The following is a 22,285-nucleotide window of genomic DNA, read 5'->3' on the forward strand; positions in this document are numbered from 1 at the left end:
GATTGGACGAAGTAGAAATCCCATGCAAAGCTGTAGATTTTTTGTACTTGGAATTGTCTTTGCTTAAGCTTTTTTTGTTTCAAAGAAATCTTCTTGTCTGTTAATGGGATATATTTGCAAAGTTTTCCATATTTGTTGGATCATGAAGTAAAGCTGTTCCGATATGGAAAACTTCAAAAACTGTTTTGGTACCCAATTTAATGAAAGAAAGAACTTGCATTTATATTGTGCCTTCACATCCGACAGACTGTCCTGAAGCATTCACAGTCAATTAATTAAGTGTAGTTACTGTTATAAGGCAGCCAATTTTTGAACAGCAAGATGTAACAAATGTAGAACACAAATCCATATAAAAAAACATGATGTAAGGTAAATAGGAACATCATAATGGTACTGGACATAAATAATACAAGTTTACAATAATGCTTTTTGCCATTAGTCTAACCTTTTGAATGTGTGTACAGTGTTATTCACGATTACAAAATATTCTGTGATGACAACTTGCTCAGCACCTAATGAGAATGAATTACCCTGTCTGCTATCAAGATGCCTCAAATGTTTTTGTAGCTTCCAGTTAGTCAATCAAGCCTTTACAATATCTGATTCTTTTTTTGGATTTTCTTGCAGGTTTGATGAACTTGTAAAGAAGTTCAAAGTGGAGTATCATGCTGGTGGCTCTACCCAGAATTCAGTCAAAGTGGCCCAGGTTTGTCTTTACCCAATACTTAGAACTGACTCGATTCTTTTCAATTCTTGTTCAACTAAGAATAATCTGCTTCTAGCTAAAGATGCTTATGCTGCACTTATCGTGCTACAGCTCCATCTACCATAGTGTTATAGTACGGTAAATGAGGTGAGGAGCCTAGATCTATCAGATTGGTTTTCTTATATTCTCTAGAGGAAGTAGTGCTGGAGCAACATACCATAAGCTTCAGTGGCATTTCCAGCTGTTTATTTTGTCTACCTGTATAGGTCAGTAATGTGGCTTTCCTGTTCTGTGGGTACCACCAGATATAGTACTAGACCATACAAGCTAGAAGGGCCCAAGTACAATTCATTGGGTAGGGTTAGAAATTTTCATTGGAAAAAGAATCCCTTCCATTTATTACTATTTTTGTTTTTAGTTTTCATATATTTTTCTGTGCTTGGAATGTGTTTAAAAGTTTCATGTTGGCAATCCATCTTCATAGAAACTAATTTCCTCCCAATCACCACAGAATCTCAGAATTGTTACAGCACAGAAGGAGGCCATTCAGCCTATTGTGTCTGTGCTAGCTCTCCGAAAGAGCAGTTTACCTAGTGCCACTCCCCCCCCCTTACTACCTGTAGCCCTGCATGTTCTTCCTTTTCAGATAACAATCCTTGACCCTCTTGAATACCTTGATTGAACCTTCCTCCACCACACTCATAGTGCATTCCAGATCCTAACCACTTTCTGCATAAAAAAAAGTTTTTCCTCATCTTGCTATTGTTTCTTTTGCCAATTACCTTAAATCTGAGCCCTCTTGTTCTCGATCCCTCCACCAAAGAGAACAGTTTTTCCTTCTCTACCCTGTCCAGACCCCTCATGATTTTGAATACCTCTATCACAGGGTTGTCCAATCGTTTCGTGTGGGGGGAGGCCACAATACAATTTTTGTCTTAGATAGGGGACCAGTGAGACAATTTCAGAAAGATAAAGACATTAAAAATTTATCTTACTATGAATCAAAACAATAACAAATGTGCATTTTTGTGAAGAAGCTTTAAATGAGAAGCTTAATTTTTATTGACTTACTTTCTCTTCTCTATGTTGGACACTGATTTAGTGAGATAACTGACAATTTTTTGCTTGCCCAAGTAGTCAGTGTTGGCCTGCATACTACTTGTAGCAATGCAGAGTATGCCAGATAGATGTCCATCTGTTAGGAGTGATCTTGATCTCACACTCTCCCCCTCGGTCTGTCTGTCTGTCTCTCTCTCTCTCTCCCCCCTCCCCGCGTTCCTCCCTCCCTGGCCTTCCCTGCTCTTTCTCTCTGCCCCCCCCCCCCCCCCCACCTTGCTCTCGCTCTCTGGAATCCCTCCCCCGGTTTCTCGCTCTCTCCCGCCCCCACGCTCTCTCCCGCCCCCGCGCTCACAGCTGAAAAAGAAATTTCTAACAGAGGAAAATTCAGCAATCTTGTGCTTCAAGCAAAGCATCTCCCTTGATAGAAGCGGGGATTTAAGGTGGGGTTTTGACTGCTGTCGCCTCATTTGATCATCTGGATAAATAGACTGGCCCTGAAATTCCATGGGGTTCTCCTGATCTCCTGTGACTTAGATGACAGACTGGAGAAATGGCCCTTTTTGTGGCAGTTGTGCCAATCTCCACTGAAGTTATGGTCTGTATTTTTTTTATTCTTTCATGGGATGTGGACGTCGCTGGCAAGCATTTGTTGCCCATTCCTAATTGCCCTTCACAGCTGAGCAGCTTGCTAGGCAATTTCAGAGGACAGTTAAGAGTCAGCCGGGTGCTTGTGTCATTATATATCAGCTTACAACAGAACAGACAATTGCAAAGGACGGGCTACTCAGCCTCTACTGGTCCTGATGCTGACTGACAAAAATATAGCTAGTTATTATCATTTAATTAAATTGATGGAAGCTCAGCTGTTCGAGTTAGTTAAAGCTGCTGGATTTTATAAGGCCAATCAACTTGAAAACAATGAGACCAACGCTTTCTTTTGTATCCTTTCATTCCCCCACTACATTTTACTGTGCTGAAGAGTAGGAACACCATAGTTAATAACACAAAAGAAAATCAAGCAGAACATAGAAAATTAGAGATGCAAAAGAATATTTTCTTACGGTGGGTGAAGGAATGATGGAGACACTAAATGAGGACTTTGTCTCCGTTTCAACAGAAGAATGCAGTATTGGGAAAGAAAGTGTATAAAAGGAGGAGCTGGAGTAATTAGTATAACTATCAGTAAAGAAATTGTACTGAAAAAGATTGGTGGAACTCAATGTTGAAAAGGCACTGGGGCCTGATGGCGTGATCTTAGAATCCTGAGGGAAGTAAGATGGTTAATAGGTTGCAAATGTAACACCTCTGTTCAATGGAGGAAAAGGAAAATCAAATGATTATTTATAGACCAACAGCCTAACAGTGGATCAGCTTCTAAAGGCCACAATATGAGATAACATAAATACTCAAAGACATGGGCTAACTAAAGTTTGATCTGTAAAAGGAAAGTTGTTCTTAAATTCAGTGGAGTTCTTTGAAAAAATGACTGTTAATAAAGGAAATGTACTGTATCAAAACAAAGTACTGGAGTACTCAGCAAATCTGGCAGCATCTGTGGGAGAGAAACAGAGTTAACACTTCCGGTCTGTGACCTTTCATCAGAAATGGCAAAGGCTAGAAATGTGATCGGCTTTGAGCAAGGGGAGGGGAGGAAGAAGAACAAAAGGGAAGGTGTGTGATAGCACGGATGGCAGAAGAGGTTATTTGACAGAGATATCACGGAACAAAAGGCAAAGAGAGTGGTAATAGTTGTAGTAAAAGGCAAAGAGAGTGGTAATAGTTGTAGTAAAAGGCAAAGTATTAGTGTTGATGGCAGAATAATGAGCTTCTTGAGTGCTGTTGGAGCTGCACCCATCTAGGAGAGTATTCCATCACACTTCCGACTTGTGCATTGTAGATGGTGGACAAGCTTTGGGGAGTCAGGAGGTGAGTTCCTAGCCTCTGACCTGCTCTTGTAGCCGTGGTATTTATATGGTTACTCCAGTTCAGTTTCTGGTCAATGGTAACCCCTAGGATGTTGATAGTGGGGGATTCAGCGATTGTAATGCCATTGAATGTCATAGAGTCATAGAGAGATACAGCACTGAAACAGGCCCTTCAGCCCACCAAGTCTGTGCCGACCATCAACCACCCAGTTATACTAATCCTGCATTAATCCCATATGCCCTACCACATCCCCTCCTACATTAATTCCATATTCCCTACCATTCTCCTACCACCTACCTACACTAGGGACAATTTACAATGGCCAATTTACCTATCAACCTGCAAGTCTTTGGTGGTCGGCGGAAACCCACGCGGTCACAGGGAGAACTTGCAAACTCTGCACAGGCAGTACCCAGAACCAAACCCGGGTCGCTGGCGCTGTGAGGCTGCCGTGCTAACCACTGCGCTAATGTGCCGCAAGGGGAGATGGTTAGAATCTGTCTTGTTAGAGATGGTCATTGCCTGGCACTTGTGTGGCACGAATATTACTTGCCACTTATCAGCCCAAGCCTGGAAATTGTCCAGCTCTTGCTGTATATCTACACTGATTGCTTCAGTATCTGAGGAGTTGCGAATGGTGCTGAACATTGTGCAATCATCAGCAAAGATCCCCACTTCTGACCTTGAAGGAAGATCATGAAGCAGCTGAAGATGTTTGGGCCTAGGACACTACCCTGAGGAGTTCCTACAGTGATGTCCTGGAGCTGAGATGATTGATAACCAACAACCACAGCCATCTTCTTTTGCATTAGGTATGACTCCAACCAGCAGAGAGTTTTCCTTCTGATTCCCATTGACTCCTGTTTTGTTAGGGCTCCTTGATGCCATACTCGGTCAAATGCTGCCTTGATGTCAAGGGCAGTCACTCTCGCCTCACCTCTTGAGTTCAGCTCTTTTGTCCATGTTTGAACCAGGCTATAACGAGGTCAGGAGCAGAGAGGCCCTGGCGGAACCAAAACTGGGTGTCACTGAGCAGGTTATTGCTAAGCAAGTGCTGCTTGATGGCACTGTCGATGACACCTTCCTTCGCTTTACTGATGATTGAGAGTAGACTGATGGGGCGTAATTTGTCACGTTGGACTTGTCCTGCTTTTGGTGTACAGGACATGCCTGGGCAGTTTTCCACATTGCAGGGTAGATGCCAGTGTTGTAGCTATACTGGAACAAACTGGCTAGGGGTGCGACAAATTCTGGAGCACAGATCTTCAGTACTATTGCTGGAATATTGTCAGGGCCCATCGCCTTTGCAGTATCCAGTGCTTTCAGTCGTTTCTTGATATCATGCGGAGTGAATCGAATTGACTCAAGTCTGGCATCTGTGATGCTGGGGACTTCAGGAGGAGGCCGAGATGGATCATCAACTCGTCACTTCCGGCTGAAGATTGTTGCAAATTCTTCAGCCTTATCTTTTGCACTGATGGGCTCGGCTCCCCCATCATTGAGGGTGGGGATATTTGTGGAGCCACCTCCTCCAGTTAGTTGTTTAATTGTACACCACCATTTACGGCTGGATGTGACAGGATTGCAGAGTTTAAATCTGATCCGTTGGTTATGGGATTGCTTAGCTCTGTCGCATGCTGTTTACGTAGTTTGGCGCGCAAGCAGTCCTGTATTGTAGCTTCACCAGGTTGACACCTCATTTTGAGGTATGCCTGGTGCTGCTCCTGGCACGCCCTCCTGCACTCTAACTGGGGTTGGTCTCCTGGCTTGATAGTAACAGTAGAGTGAGGAATATGCCTGGCTATGAGGTTACAGATTGTGGTTGAGTACAGTTTTGCTGCTGCTGATGGCCCACAGCCCTTCATGGATGCCCAGTTTTGCATTGCTAGATCTGTTCGAAATCTATCCCATTTAGCACCACACAACACGATTGAGGGTATCCTCAATGTGAAGGTGGGACTTCATCTCCACCACGACTGTGCGGTGGTCACTCCTACCAGTACTGTCATGGACAGATCCATCTGCGACAGGCAGATTGGTGAGGACGAGGTCAAGTATGTTTTTCCCTCTTGATTCCCTCACCATCTGCCGCATACCCAGTCTAGTAGCTATGTCCTTTAGGACTCGGCCAGCTCGGTCAGGAGTGGTGCTACCAAGCCACTCTTGGTGATGGACATTGAAGTCCCCCACCCAGAGTACATTCAGCGCCCTTGCCACCCTCAGTGTTTCCTCCATGTAATGATCAACATGGAGGCATACTGCTTCATCAGATGAGGGAGGGTAGTAGATGATGATCAGCAAGAGGTTGCCATGCCCATGTTGACCTGATGCCATGAAACTTCATGGGGTCCGGAGTCGATGTTGAGGACTCGCAGGGCAACTCCCTCCCGACTGTATACCACTGTGTCGCCACCTGTGCTGGGTCTGTCCTGCCGGTGGGACCGGACATACCCGGGAATGGTGATGGCAGTGTCTGGGACATTGTCTGTAAAGTATGATTTCGTGAGTATGACTATGTCAGGCTGTTGCTTGACTAGTGTGCGGGAGAGCTCACCCAACTTTGGCACAAGCCTCCAGATGTTAGTAAGGAGGACTTTGCAGGGTCGACAGGGCTGGATTTGCCGTAGTCATTTCCGGTGCCTAGATTGATGCCAGGTGGTCTGACCGGTTTTGTTCTTTTTTTATTGACCTTATAGCAGTTAGATACAACTGATTGGCTAGCTGGCCATTTCAGAGGGCATTTAGGAGTCAACCATATTGCTGTGGGTCTGGAGTCACACGTAGGACAGCAGATTTCCTTCCCTAAAGGACATTAGTGAACTGCCCTATGAAGAGAGATTGGGGAAACTGGGCCTGTATTCTCTGGTGTTTCGAAGAATGAGAGGTGATCTTTATTGAAACCTACAAAAGGTTTAAAGGAATAGACAGGGTGAATGCAGCTAAGATGTTTCCCCTGGTTAGGGCAGCTAGAACCACGGGACGCAATTTCAAAATAAGAAGCCACTTAGGACAGATGAGAAATTTCTTTACTCAGAGGATTGTGAATCTTTGGAATTCTCTGCCCCAGAGGGCTGTGGAAGCTCAGTCATTGAGTATGTTTCAAGCAGAGATTGACCGATTTTTAAATACAAATGACAGAAGGGGATATGAGGATAGTGTGGGAAAAAGGCATTGAAGTGGAAGCTCAGCCATGATCATATTGAATGGTGCGGCAGGCTTGATGGACTGAATGGCCTACTGCTGCTCCTATGTTCCTTTCAGTGTGCCTAATGGCAATTTTGGTCATAGCTACAGAGACAGATCTGCCTTAATCAAAGTATGGCTCAGTACCATAAACTTTATGGCAGACAGACCAGAGCTCTTTTTCACCCTAAAGGATTAAAAGATAAAAAGGACAATAGCAAGGACATTGAAAGGAAGCAGCTCTGGCTGCTATGGCTTCCTGTATGCTTTAGCAGTGATTTACCATTTTTCCCTTCTGCTTCTATCCCCAAACCCTTTAGCCTCTGAAGTGCAAAATGATACCTTTTCTGTGGCTTAGAAAAGGTATCATTGGACGACCAAATAACCCAGGAATTTATTCTTGTTCCTTAGAAGTCCCAAAGGGAACGATCTGATTGAAACCCATTCAGGACTTCGATATTTAGAATATGCCTTCATTTTGAATTTCTTGATTTTAATAGCCAATAAATTATTTATGCAATTCCTCCAGTTGATTGGCTAGGATGCACAACCACATCGAGGGATTTGAAAACTTAACAAAAGTAACTTGAGTCTCAATGTAAGGGAGTCAGTTACCAATATTAATAGCCCCATTTGGTCCCAGGTTCGCACTCAGTGAAGTGACAGCCTTTCCTGGAGCATTCTTTACTCATCTAGCCTTATCCTGGAGAGTTGGTGTGTCAGAGATCTCAAAATGTCACAGATGTAGTTGCTGAGCAGTTATTTGAGTTTGATACTAGAACTTCTTCAGTCAAGTTTAGTCCTTTTTTAGGCATTTGGTTCCAGTCAACCTGGACATTGTGCGTATAGTCATGCTGCCATTATACTTCAAGATCTTGTTGGAGCGCTTAGTGTCTTACGGCTCCAGGTGTTAAATGTACCAGCTTTTTATGCTACTGGATTATCATTAAATCCACAAAGATTCCTTCGTGAAAAATTGAACTAAAGCTAAATTAGAGAGTCAATTTTCTGAAACTACAAGTGTGAGTGGTCTGCTCATGTAGCCACTCCAAAGAAGCAAGCCTGACTGCTGCCTTCCTGATTTTTGTGTTATGTGTATTTTGTATTTTCCTTTCCTATTGTGAAGAACAATGGAAAAAATAGTTTATATTGGTTCAAAAGAAATCAATGGTAAGATATAATAAATGCCAATTGAATAAGAAGCCTTAGTCATAAAATTGGAATTGTGTTCTGTGCTTCTCCAGTCAGCCCACATCTATGTTGAGAGCTGCGTGGGTGGAAAGTCGTGATTTCACTTCTAGTGACACGCTTGACAGTACAGTTCTGGGTTAAGTGGGTAGTAGGCTTCATCTGGCATTTTACAGTCTATCAAAGTAAATTTAGATTTTGTTCACAAATTTTCCTGTTACGAATTCAGGCAGTTTGTAGCTTCTTTAGCAATATATAGCTGAGAGAAGGATACATAGAATCATCATAACACAGGAGGCCATTCAGCCCGTTGATTCAGCTCTGGCTTTTTGCAAGAGCAATTCAACTAGTCCCACTCCCCTGCCCTTTCCCCATAACCCTGCAATTTTTTTTATCTTCAGCTGTGTATCCAATTCCCTTTTGAAAGCCACAATTGAATCTGCCTCCACCACACCGTCTCGGGCAGTGCATTCCAGATCCTAACCACTCGCTGCTTAAAAGAATGTTTTCTCATTTGCCTTTGGTTCTTTTGCCAACTACCTTAAATATAAGATCCTGAGAGGTCATGACAGGGTGGATACGGAAAGGATGTTTCCCCTTGTGGGAGAATCTAGAACTAGGGGTCACTGTTTAAAAATAAGGGGTCGCCTATTTAAGACAGATGAAGAGAAATTTTTTCTGAGGGTCGTGAGTCTTTGGAATTCTCTTCCTCAAAAGGCGGTGGAAGCAGAGTCTTTGAATATTTTTAAGGCAGAGGTAGATAGATTCTTGATAAGCAAGGGGGTGGAAGGTTATCGGGGGTAGGTGGAAATGTGGAGTAATCAGTTCAACCATGAACTTATTGAATGGCGGAGCAGGCTCGAAGGCCCAAGTGGCCTACTCCTGCTCCTAATTCATATGTTCATATGTATCCTCTGGTTCTTGACCTTTCTGCCAAAGGAAACTGTTTCTCTCTATTTACTCTGACTAGACGCCTCATGATTTTGAACACCTCTATCAAATCTCTTCTTAACCTTCTCTTCTATGAGAACAACCCTAGCTTCTCCAATCTATCCTCGTCCCTCATCCCTGGAACTATTCTTGTAAGTCTTTTCTGCATCCTATCTAAAGCCTTCACAGCCTTCCTAGAGTGCGGTGCCTAGAATTGGCCACAGTACTCCAGTTGAAGCTGAACCAGTGTTTTAGAACATACTAGGATTTTGATTATTATGCATTTGTTTCATTTGTCTTTTCCGTAATTGTAAAAAAATAAAATTGGTATTCTCCACAGTTTTTGTTACTTTCTGCACTCCCGCTTGCAGTGTTCCCGAACCAAGAGTGTGGGCAATTGCAAATATGAACCCCTGTTGTATCCCACCATACCACAATGACAAGCCAGTGTGCTGCGTCTCTGATAACCCAATTCTATAAGAATGGACATTAATTCTTTCTTTCCTCTCCAGACATTGCACTGTACTATATAACAGTTCCTTTTCAGGTCACAGACCTGAAACATTAACTCTGCTTTCTCCACAGATGCTGCCAGACCTGCTGAGTATTTCCAGCACTTCGTTTTTATTTCAGATTTCCAGCATCCGCAGTAGTTTGCTTTTATTTTATGGAATTTGGTGATTCCATCTTGCCTGCAGCTACATAAACCATATTGAGGATCAGCGTCTTGGAAATTGGATCCTGATGATTGCTAAGTGCGCAGAAAGACATGGAGAAATTGTACTATGGTGCCAAAGATATGTCTAATTTTGTATAACAAGTTGTATTTTGCAACACCAGCTTAGCAAGTAATGCACAACTTCGCAAACAAGACAACATTTCAAGTCATGGGTCTTGATATTAATGTGGGGGGTACTTAACACGGGGAATGTCCTCAACCTGCTGCAGATGCACTGCCACCATTTTACACAGTGGCAGTGCTGAGTGTCCTGCCTTTTAGAATTGGAACACTTTGTTGGCATATTTAAAACAGGCTCCCACAGTGCAATTGGGAATCTAATTTAAACTTGGTAATAGTTGCTGTGCAGATTTCCCAGGGTGCTGGAAACCCGGCAATAGAAGGGAGGCAGAGTTAACGTTTCGGGTCAGTGACCCTTCTTCCGAAGAACACACTTTCAGCACACTATTAACATATTAACAATTCCGAAGAAGGGTCACTGACCCGAAACGTTAACTCTGCTTCTCTTTTCACAGATGCTGCCAGACCTGCTGAGTGGTTCCAGCATTTCTTGTTTTTATTTCAGATTTCCAGCATCCGCAGTATTTCCCTTTTAATAAAAGGGAGGCATTGGCTTCCAACTCAAGAAATTAAGTGCCTCTTGTAGAACTCCATGTGGGCCAGGAGGAGCAGAAGTGCTTATTAGTTGTATAGTAATTGTGTTTAATTTGATGCAGGTGGTGGGCAATAACCAAGGATTCACTTGGGGTTCCTGGTATAAATAGGAACAAAATGGAACTGGGTTTGAGTTTGAGGTTCATGTTTGTAATGTGCATTTCTGTTGAATAAATGCTTATAAAAGTGTGTAAAGATTGGCTCTCGTTTTATCCTTCAGTAGGCTTTCGGGAAAGTTTCAGTGTTTCCCCTGGCTCCTCAAGGAAATCTTCATCCTTTCCTCTGCTGATTGTGATTACTCCCTCCTGCCACGATTGCAGGCTCTGCCCCACCACCCGATTGTCACTGGTTTTACAATCTGACAACTAGTCAGCCTGTCAGTTTGGCTGGCTGCCAGGTGGGAAAAGGAAGAAAAAATTATAACAAGGCCTTGGTGTTAAATTCAGCAGGGCCTCTGCATCCCTGGCCCCGACGCATTCCCTGCCATTTACAACCTTCCATGGTCCCCTATAACTATTGGGATGTGTACAGTTTGAGTACAGAAAAACAATGAAGCTTTTGCATTAATATTCAATCCTTACTTGAACATGAGGCTAATGCTGCAATGTTTCTAGCTTTAACCTTATTGGTTCCTGTGGTGTTGCAGTGACCGTCTGCTACAGGATTGAGAATCTAGTTGCAGGAAATAGAATCTAAATGGGATAAGGGATCCTCATCAATTCAGTTTTTCCTATGCTGTCATCTATCAACAGCTATTCTAGTCGTCTTCGCCATTTCTTTACCCATAACCTGCTACATTTTAGGTTTGTTATGAACTTATTGTTTATGTTTAGCATGACATTTTTATAGGATAGAGATGATTGAGCAACATCTTGGTGATCTTTTTCAAAAGATTTTTAAAACTAATACACCATTCACGTGGCAACTACCATTATATTTTTGCTTGCAATTATTTTACTGTTGCTTACCTTTCAGGTAAGGGTTTAAGTTCTTGGTAAAAGGTGGCGTCACCAGCAAAGGAAAGGTTTCTGATATCTTAGGCCATTGAAGAAGACTAGAAACAGAATGGGGCCGTGAGTGCTTTCTCCGAGACCTTTTCTGTAGGCATTGCAATAAGATAAACTTCCATTTATCTTGTTTAATATAAATCCAAGTTATCAGGCTTACGTTGGCGATCTGACAATGTTCAAGTCAGATATATTATTTTCGACTGGTGGCTGAGCAATGAAGGGTGCAAATCAAACTAAGAAAGTCAAGTTATAGAATTACACTTTCAGGAACTTAAAATAAGGAGAATTTACTATTTTATAACATTTTTAACACTGCGCACCTAATAGAACGAACTCAAAAATATTTAGTTAAAAGGGGGAAACTCATAAATTGGATTCAAATTGCCCACGCAGAGAAAATGTATGATACCAAAGAAATCCTGCAAAATGTGTCAGATGGTGCAGTTGTTAGATGAGTGGAGTATAGTGGAAGATATTGATATGTACTTGCATTTGATGTATTCAGTCAAACCTTATCAGAATTTATGATGCCTTATAATCAATAAATGGGCCAATAGTTCAATGTCCAGATACAACAACTGTAGTACCAAAGTTTTTGAATGAATTAATAGCAGGATGATTGCTGGTTGGGCAAGTAGCCTTTTATGGCTTAAAACATGCTGTACTGTAGTTCCACAGCAACGTTCCGATGAAGGGTCACTGACCTGAAACATTAACGCTGCTTCTCTCTCCACAGATGCTGCCAGACCTGCTGAGTATTTCCAGCATTTCTTGTTTTTATTTGAGATATTCTTCCTCTCTTAGCTGATTTTAGTAATAAACTAGGGAGGACTGTAAAGGAATGTTCCTCTGCTTCATGCTCGGGTCCATTTTGTCCTTCAACGTTTTTGTGTGTAAGGTTTATGAAGTGAGGAAAATATAACTATAAGGAAAAGGTCTTGTGGCTTTTCTTTGTACTGTGTCTGAGACTTCAAAATCTCCCTGAGCACAGAATTCAAGGTGTGGACGCTACGGTTTAGGCATGACTTCCTGTGATTTGTACTGAATAGTTTTGACCATTAGCTACAGAGGTCAGCATGCAGAACAGCCATATTGATTGTAGGATTTTGCACAGGGTGATTCATGAACCGTGCCAAAACCTCTAGCCAAGAGCATTTTCAAATTTATTTGCTTAGTTTATTGCATTAGAAACTTTTACTATGTAATTAAAAGATGGTCTTTGAGGGACCAGCATTTTGTTTATACATTGCAAAACAGAAATGCAATATGCACTATGATTGTCAATTACAGTCTATAAACATGAGGAAAATTTGAAAGATCCTAGCCAAGAGCAACAAAGTGTTTGAATGTTGTGCTCTTAAATATCTTGCACAAGCCAATTTTAGAAAAATTCTTAACATGTCTTTCTTCCAAATGTTTGTAAGTGTTAAGTAAATGTTATTTAAATTAGCAGTATGATTTTTAAATATAGGCAGATGAGAGTATTTCCTTCTATTCATTTAAAAACAAATGTCCACCATAGTCTTAAGCTGGTCTGTTCTGCTTTCCTTCAGGTCAGGTGGAGTAGCAAAAATAACAATGAACCTTTCAAGTCTATCTCTATACCAGATACTACCTTGGAAACGATGTAGAGCAGTAATGCCTTTAACCCATCAGCAATCAAAATTTTTGGCCCTGTAGTGATTTTTGTGACTGGCAGAGTGACCGCCACTGATAATGCCAGTTAAGATGTACCATTCCCTTTTGACTTCCATCCTGTTATCTGGTGATGGAAAGTTGGAATATAGGTGCACTATATTCCATCTTGCATCAGTTATTCATTGTTGTTGCTAGAAATTAATGCATCCATTAATTCCCTAATGAGTTAAAAAAAAGATATTGGTCATGGCATATGTTATATTTAAAGAGTGAAACAAAAAAGATAAGAAAGGGATATGGAGATAGTGTGGGAAAAAGGCATTGAAGTGGATGATCAGCCATGATTGTATTGAATAGCGGAGGAGGCTCAATGGGCTGAATGGCCTACTCCTGCTCCTATCTTCCTGAGAAGAGAAATATTGACTTTGGAATGTAACCCCCTTGTCAGAACCAAATGGTAGCCAGAGAAGTGGGCAGATTCTGCACCTGTGATGTTGGCTTGCTATTTCTTTTAAGGACTGGCAGCATTTTCTGTTTTACCTTAGACCTGTTGCATTTGCAGGTTTCTTCTCCCATTTTCTGGCCTTGCCTATGACTTTTTAAGCTCTTAAATTACTTCCATATTCTTTTATTGTCCTTATGTCTCTCCATCTTTTTTTTGTCATTTATCCGCTTTCTATTAAGGAGTTTGCAGATTGCCAACTTTCTCACTCCCTATATCGGGGTACCTATTTGATTCTCCACCCTTTTTTCCCCAGTCAAGGTGATTATCTCTCTTCAAAGCTGGATTTGAATCCATGTTCTGGAGGTGAAAAATCAGTGTCCAAGCTAATGCTGCACCCAGTCTCTGATAGTTGGGTTTAGTTTCAAATCCTCTATTGCCCTTTTACCTCAATTGCACTTAACATTCTAGCAGTATAATAGTGAGGAAAAAAATAAAAGTTTAGGCCAGAAGAAAACCTTGACTAGTATATAAACTGCTCTATTCTGATCGTTCATGACAGCCTGAAAGTTGCTTGATTGGTTTAATGAGTTGTTATGATGGGCAGTCACATGGCAGATGAAATTTAATGCAGAGAAATATGAAATGATGAATTTTGGAAGAAAAATGAGGAAAGGCAATGTAATCTGAATGGTACAACTTCAATGTGGGTGCATGAACAGAGAGACCTGAGGCTTCACATACACGTCTTTTAAGGTGTATTTTTTTAAATAAAAGCATATTGGTTCCTTGGCTTTGTAAATAGAGGCATCGAGTTCAAAAGCAAGGAGGTTATGCGCCTTTATAAATCCACTGGTTCGTTCACAGCTGGAGTGTTATGTCCAGTTCTGGACACCACTTCAGGAAGGATGTTGAGGACTTGGAGAGGTTGCAGAGAACATTTGCTGGAATGATACCAGGGATGCAGGGCTTCATTTATGCGGAGAGACTAGAGAAGCTGAGATTGTTCTTTTTAGGGCAGAGAATGTTAAGGGGCGATTTAATAGAAATGTTCAAAATTGTAAGGTGCTTTGATACTCTAGATAGGGAGAAACTGTTTCCATTGGCATGAGGATCAGTAACCAGAGGGCACAAATTTACGATCATTGCAAAAGAACCAAGGAGATGAGAAATTATTTTACACAGCAAGCTGTTGTGATCTGGATTGCACTGCTTGAAAGGTTGGTGGAAGCAAATTCAGCACTAATTTTCAATAGAGAATTTGATATATACCGGGAAAGGAAAATTGCAGAGCTATGGGAAAGAGCAAGGGATTGGGTCTACTTGGATAGCTGTTTCAAAGTGCAGGCACAATGGGCTGAATGGCCTCTTTCTATGCTATATGATTTAATTGATAATAGATTACCAATATTCCTTGTGCATTTTATATACAATACAGATGTTTGTATATAATTATTGAAGGTGAGAAAGAAATGATCTTGTAGCCTTCTAACCTGCCATTTGTATTCTGGTGTACTTTACTCAGTACTTTATTGCCTCAAGCTGTGAAATGTGGCACTTAAATTATTACTGGTTTTCTTTTTAAAATGGGCATGTTGAATATTTATGGGTCTCATTCTTGAATCTGAAAAGGATGAAATATCTTCTATAATATTTTTTTTTAAATTAATAGGACTTTCCACAAAGTTGATTGAGTGCTCACCTTCCATCAGACATTTGGTGCCTTTCTATAATAATGGAAACCACATCTATCACTGTGCATGTCCTGAAATGCACTCATGTCTTCTTGTGGTCAGAGCAGCTTTGCCAGATTATAGAGGAGGATACAGTTGCTGGAGGCATAAAATAGAAAATCGGGTAGGTGGAAGGGAGCTTGTATGTGCTGAAGATTTATGTTACAGTATTTTTTTATAGAATTAATGCCACAGCAGAATGTCAAATGATTCAGGTATCTGGTATGAATTTTGCAAGATACCTTCTCCCTTTCTCATAATGGCCATGCTGTGTAGCATCCCACCTGAGATGGTGACAAGGAACCAGTCTGAGACAGATCAAAAACAAACACCAGCCTGGAAGGCTGTTCTGCTTTTCTTCACTTTCCTCAGGAGAGGTACTTGGCCTCTGCTTAGTGCACAGTCGCATTCTCAGCATTTGTGTACAAGTTTATAATAGCACAAAAATGACATTATTAGATTGGAAACTATAGTTGCTTACTTTGGAACTTATTCCTGTGTGAAGCTATTCAACTCAAATTGAGTTTTATTGGCACACAGGCAACACACACATGTGATTTAGTTTCAGTGGCTATAACCCCTGAAAAGCAGAAGAGCCTTCCAGGACTTGCAGAGCTTGCAGTTGTAAAGCTGCTTTCACAACCTCAGTGTGGCTCAAAGCGCTTTACAGCCAATGAAGTACTTTTTAAAGTTTGGTCACTGCGATGTAGGAAATATGGCAGCCAATTTGCACACAACAATGAAATAATGACCAGATCATTTAGTGATGTTACTTGAGGAATAGATATTGACACCAGGGAGAACTCCTGCTCTTCAAGTAGTGCCATGGGATCTTTTATGTCTACCGGAGAGGGTAGCTTAACCAGTGAGCTAATTTGGCAGATGGGGTTTATGGTTGGCCGCAGCATGTTCTGTGTCAATTGGACTGTTGTAACACGGAAATCCGGTGAGGCTGTTTGGTGTGTGTTAGGACCAGACAACGGAGTGTAAGTAATTTCTTACAGAAGTGAGTTTGTAATTGCTGAAGGATTATAAAGCTTGTATATAATTATCCCACAGTAGGTTCGATTACATTGAGATGCGTCTTATCTCAATTAACATTTCTACTATTTGCTAATGAAAACCAAGTTTGAATATAGTATTACAGAAGCAGACTTCGCTGTTTTTAAAAGAGAACTGTGCTATTGAAATGGGTCAAAATTAATGGGCTGAATTTTACCAGCCCTTTGACAATGGGCTGGGAGGTGAGAAGGCTGGCAAAGTGGCAGTGGGAAGGCGTCGGGTGGCATGATATTTTGCCAGTGAGAACAGTGGCAGATTGGCCGCCTGAAACCCAGTTGAGCTACTGAAGTGGCCAATTAAGGGCCTCTTCCTGCCTCCGCTAACATTTTACCAGCTACGGTGGGTGCGCCCACTGGCAGCCTCCCAGTGGGCTTTGGGATGTACCGGGGGCAGGGCGGAGCAGAGGGGCTCCTTTTTCAGCACACTATGGCTGCCTTGTGGTAATAGCACCACCTGCCCTGCCCCCCAGACTCCACTTACCTGACTTTGAGGGCATGCAAATATCAATGCACCCTCATCCTCCAGGTGCAACCCCAGCAGTGGCCACTGCTAGCGTTAGTGCTGCTGAGCTGCTGGCCCTCTGATTGGGCCAGCAGCTGTTGGGAGTGGGCCATCATTCTGAATAGGGATGGCAGCCCCAGTGGCAGGACCCCTGCCTCTCTCGTAAAATCCAGCCCAATGTTTCACTAAACTGCTATAATCTCAACAATTTATGACAAGTTAAAGTGTGCATTTAATTATTGGGTGTGTTTGCTTGGTGAACTTGCAGTGCTTCCAGGTCTTCCTGTGTTCCTAGTAACTATAACAGGTTCAAATTCATGAGGCAGCTGCTCTGTCTCTGGCTGCAGCCTGTAAAGCCACATTTATTAAGCATAAATTGCATGTTTTGATTGGTTTCTTGGCTGAACTGCTGCATTATTACACCAGCGGTTGCCGAAGTCATGAATGTAGTTGTAATGGCTGATGATGAAGACATTTACATGAAAACATTTTCACTATAATCAAAATATTTTAGGTGATTGCCGATGCCAATTGCACTGATTTCATGACCTGTTAACAGTAACACGGAAAGAGACAATATCTTGGAAAACACACAGCTAATTTTCACCTGATGATTTCACTTGCTTTCTTTTATGTATTCTACTATGTATAGTTTGCCTAAATATCTAGTTTCTTCAGAATAATTCATTGTATTTGAAGCTCTTTTGAGGATTATCAGGAAAATAGAGTGCTTCATAAATCATGATGACCTACAGTGTTAGTGTGAAGAAAGAGCAGATTCAACTATATAAATATATAGATGTGAAAAAAATGTAAGTTATCTATTGTAAATTCACTTAGAATTCTCTCAAATTAATGCAAAAGTTCACTATATTAATATATAAAAGTAGTTTGGGACATGGCAAAATGTTATGGCAGGATGGGAAATGAAAGCCGTTTTTGGAATCTAAACTTCTACCAGTTTCCTTGTCTTTTATGCTATGGCAGTTATTGCTGATCAATTTTCATTTTGTGGGTAATAACCTAGTTTTGTAAAATATGACCCTGAAAATGACATTTAAGAATGAATGAATGAATCAAGCATGAGCTGTGGTCTCTTTCATGTCCCCAGGATGTCCCAAAGCACTTCACAGCCAGTTGTTACGACCAGGTGAGGAAGGGGTCTCTGGTTCCCCTCTTGTCCCTTTCCTGGTTTGGCGCTAACAGGATTTATCTTTTAAAACAGTGATTTTAGCTTATTCCTTCAGTGAGCCCTTACTCACTGCACTCTGGTTCATTTGCAATTACAATTAGACAGGTTTTCTTGAGTTTAAACAAGAAAGATGCAAGTTTATTAGCCTTATCACTCTAACCCAGTTAAAATTACTGACGCGACGCAACCACGTCAGCATGCATACGAGACACACACACACACACACACACACACACACACACACACACACACACACACACACACACAATTACAGAGGGGAAGAAAGAGTTGGGGGGGTGCAGTTGGTGATTGATGTAGAGTTGGCAATAAATGGAATACAGGTACTGTCTTTTGTGTCTTTGATGTAATATCCTTGATTGAAGTTAAGGTCTGGGAGTCCTCACTGGGACCACGTGCATAATTCCAAACATGTTTCTCTGGTACCAAAAGGCCAAAGAGGGGCTTTTTCTGTAGTCTTGAAGTCTAAGTTCTGGGTTCCCTGGGACTTTGCTGGAGAGAGAGACAGAGAGAGATCTTCTGCTTGGTGTTCAAATTGCAGTCTGTCCCTTTCTGTGCGGCACAATTCAAAAAAGCCCCAGTCTTACCCGCAGGTAGGTCACGTGACCATCTCTTTTTGAAACAGCTACTTCTTTGAGGGTGGTTGGATTTCAGAGCCTCCCAGACATACTCGGTGGGGGGGGGTTGGAGTTTTGTCTCTAACAAAGTCAAAAGCTGTCGGTGTCTTTTGGTCACCACTATAGACAAAACCCATCTCGCTATTTGAATCAGTGAACACTCCCATTGTCTCTCCATTCAACTGTCTCTTGGCTAGTCCTGGTTTTTTCAGAATGCAAATGTGCAACCATGTTGTCAGCTGTTCAGTTCTGTTTTTTTTTAAAAAACATGTTCTTTGCAATGTGCAGTAAAAAAGTTTCAAGTAGTGCCCCATATGACGAAATTAATATGTTTCCATTTGGCAGGTGTGATTTCTGTCACACAGTGGATTCGTCTATTTTTAGTGTCGTTGATCGAGGGCTAAATGTTGGCCTGCACACTGGGAAAAATATCCTGCTTTTCTTCAGTAGTACTTAGGAATCTTTTAATTTCAACCTCAACAGGTAGACAGGGACTCAGTTTAACATCTCACCAGAAAGGTGGCAGTCAAAAACTACACCTTTTCTCTTGGATTCCTTTTGAAATGTTTAGAATACCAAGTGTTCTTGGCATACTCTAAGATTGGCAACTACTGTTGACTTCAGGATGTAATTTGAGTACTGGCATGCATCTCAACCATAGCTTTTTGCTTAAGCATATCTTTTGTCAAAACTAGTTGATGACCACAGCTTTTGAATAAATAGATTTTTTTTAAATGGAGAGGTTTCAAGCCAGTTGGGTTCAAATTGTTTTTTCTTTTGGCGTAATTTAGTTGGTCATGCTGTTACATTAAATATTTATATTTCCACAGAAATTCAAAAATAAAAAACTATTGTGGGGTTAAACATTTTCTCAGGTTAAACATTTTCTCAGCTTAAATCATTTTGGCAATATTATGGTGTAAGCTTAACAAGTGGAAACACTTGACATTTTGAACTGATCTTTCTATGGAGTTTACATAAGTAAGATACACAACTTATTCTCTGGATCCAACATCAATCATAGTTTACTTAGCCTGCTAATTAATGGTTTTGAGTTATGAAATGTACAGAAATGACAGGGTTGGGTTCAAATCTGGACATATACATTTTTGGGGTGGGTACTTAATATGTAAGGGAATTTGGTTTACTCTCTGCTTACTTTTCAAAACTTCAGTTGCTAGGCAATGCCTTGAATTGTTTTTAACAAATTTCTGTATCTGTGTCTCGGATGAGCCAGTTTCCTCTAGATAAACATTGGGAAGACTGAAGCTATCATCTTCGACCCTCACCAGTTTCAGTTCACCTCCCCAATTGTTATCACTGGCTGAACCTGACTGTTTGCAGTATCAGCACCCTGTTAGACCCCAAGCTGAATCACCCCTCTGATATATTCTGTATTAGAAAGGTTGTCTATTTGCACCTCCGTAACGTGGCCTGCCTCAGACCACCTGCTGCTGAAACTCTCAACCATGTCTTTGTTACCTCGAGACTCATCTAATGCTCTCATGGCCAGCCTCCCATCATCCATTCTATAAACTTGAATTCATCCAAAGCTCTTCAGCCTCTATTTTATCTTGCCCCAAGTTCCGCTCACCTATACTCCACTGAGTCCATTTAAAATTCTCATCCAAGGGTTGAAATCCTTTCAAGGCTTTGATCATTACTATCTCAGTAAACTCTTAGAGCCCTACCACATCCCCTCCCCTCTGAACTTTCTGTTCTACTGACTCTGGCCTTTTGTGCACTTTCTTCGGCTGTGTCTTTAGACATCTGTACTGTTGCAATTCCCCCCTAAACTCTTATGCCTTTCCATTTCACTCTCCTTTAAGGCCCTTCTTAAATTCCAACTCTTTTTCCAATCTTTTGATCACCTCATCCAATGTCTCCCTTGTTTCACCATTCATTTTTGTTTGACGCACCTCTGCTACATTTGTCTACACTAAAGATGCAATATATTTATATACAAATTATTGTTGTTGAGCCGAGCAACTGTGTGCATGTGTGTGTGAGCAACTCATTAATAGATGCCTCTTTTACTTTGTAATGTGGAAATATTGTAGATCTTAGAATACCTTGTGGTTCTCTGAGTTGCACTGTAATTTAATTGCAGTTCTGTTGTAGACATTCATGGAATTGTAAACTGGCTATAGTACAGAAGGAGGGTATTTGGCCCATCGAGTCTGTGCCAGCTCTCTATGAGCAACTCAGCTAGTCCGACTACCCTGCCCTTTCCCCGCAGCCCTGCAAATATTTTCAGCCATTTATCCGATTCCCTTTTGAAAGCCTTGATTGAATCTGCCTCCCCCAAGCACTCGGGTAATGCATTCCAGATCCTAACCATTTGCTGCGTAAAAAGGCTTTTGCTCATATCATTGATTTTTTTTGCTAATTATCTTACATCGGTGTCCTCTGGTTCTCGTCCCTTCTGCCAGTGGGAATTATTTCTCTATATCTACTCTGTCCAGACCCCTCATGATTTTGAACACCTTTTTCAAATCTTCTCTCAACCTTCTCTTTAAGGTGAACAATCCCAGCTACTCAGTTTTTTAAAAATTCATTCATGGGATGTGGGCGTCGCTGGCCAGGCCAGCATTTATTGCCCATCCCTAATTGCCCTTGAGAAGGTGGTGGTAAGCTGCCTTCTTGAACCGCTGCAGTCCATTTGGGGTAGGTATACCCACAGTGCTGTTAGGAAGGGAGTTCCAGGATTTTGACCCAGCAACGGTGAAGGAACGGCGATACAGTTCCAAGTCAGGATGGTGTGTGACTTGGAGGGGAACTTGCAGGTGGTGGTGTTCCCATGCATTTGCTGCCCTTGTCCTTCTAGTTGGTAGAGTTCGCAGATTTGGAAGGTGCTGTCGAAGGAGCCTTGGTGCATTGCTGCATTGCATCTTCGAGATGGTTCACACTGCTGCCACTGTGCGTCGGTGGTAGAGGGAGTGAATGTTTGTAGATGGGGTGCCAATTAAGCGGGCTGCTTTGTCCTGGATGGTGTCGAGCTTCTTGAGTGTTGTTGGAGCTGCACCCATCCAGGCAAGTGGAGAGTATTCCATCACACTCCAGACTTGTGCCTTGTAGATGGTGGACAGGCTTTGGGGAGTCAGGAGGTTAGTTACTCGCCTCAGGATTGCTAGCCTCTGACCTGCTCTTCTAGCCACGGTATTTATATGGCTACTCCAGTTCAGTTTCTGGTCAATGGTAGCCCCTAGGATGTTGATAGTGGGAGATTCAGCGATGGTAATGCTGTTGAATGTCAAGGGGAGATGGTTAGATTCTCTCTTGTTGGAGATGGCCATTGACTGGCACTTGTGTGGCGCGAGTGTTACTTGCCACTTATCAGCCCAAGCCTGGATATTGTCCAGGTCTTGCTGCATTTCTACACGGACTGCTTCAGTATCTGAGGAGTCACGAATTGTGCTGAACATTGTGCAACCATCAGTAAACATTCCCACTTCTGACCTTATGATTAAAGGAAGGTCATTGATGAAGCAGTGAAGATGGTTGGGTCTAGGACACCACCCTGAGGAACTCCTGCAGTGATGTCCTGGAGCTCAGATGATTGACCTCCAACAACCACAACCATCTTCCTTTGAGATAGATATGATTCCAGCCAGCAGAGTGTTTTCCCCGATTCCCATTGACTTCAGTTTTGTTTGGGCTCCTTGAGGCCATACTCTGTCAAATGCT

The 22,285-nt window shown here is 41.9% G+C and overlaps 1 protein-coding gene across 3 annotated transcripts in view; it reads left to right on the forward strand.

Moving 5' to 3' along the window:
* Nucleotides 1-22,285, forward strand: part of LOC137355466 (adenosine kinase-like) — a 240,118-nt gene that overhangs the window by 100,718 nt on the left and 117,115 nt on the right. For all 3 annotated transcript variants that reach the window (XM_068020615.1, XM_068020616.1, XM_068020617.1), the window contains exon 4: nucleotides 628-706. In XM_068020615.1, coding sequence (XP_067876716.1) covers nucleotides 628-706 — 79 coding nt within the window. The remainder of the gene's footprint in view (nucleotides 1-627; nucleotides 707-22,285) is intronic.

Source organism: Heterodontus francisci, chromosome 42 (genome assembly GCF_036365525.1).
Source record: "Heterodontus francisci isolate sHetFra1 chromosome 42, sHetFra1.hap1, whole genome shotgun sequence".
Lineage (NCBI taxonomy): Eukaryota > Metazoa > Chordata > Chondrichthyes > Heterodontiformes > Heterodontidae > Heterodontus > Heterodontus francisci.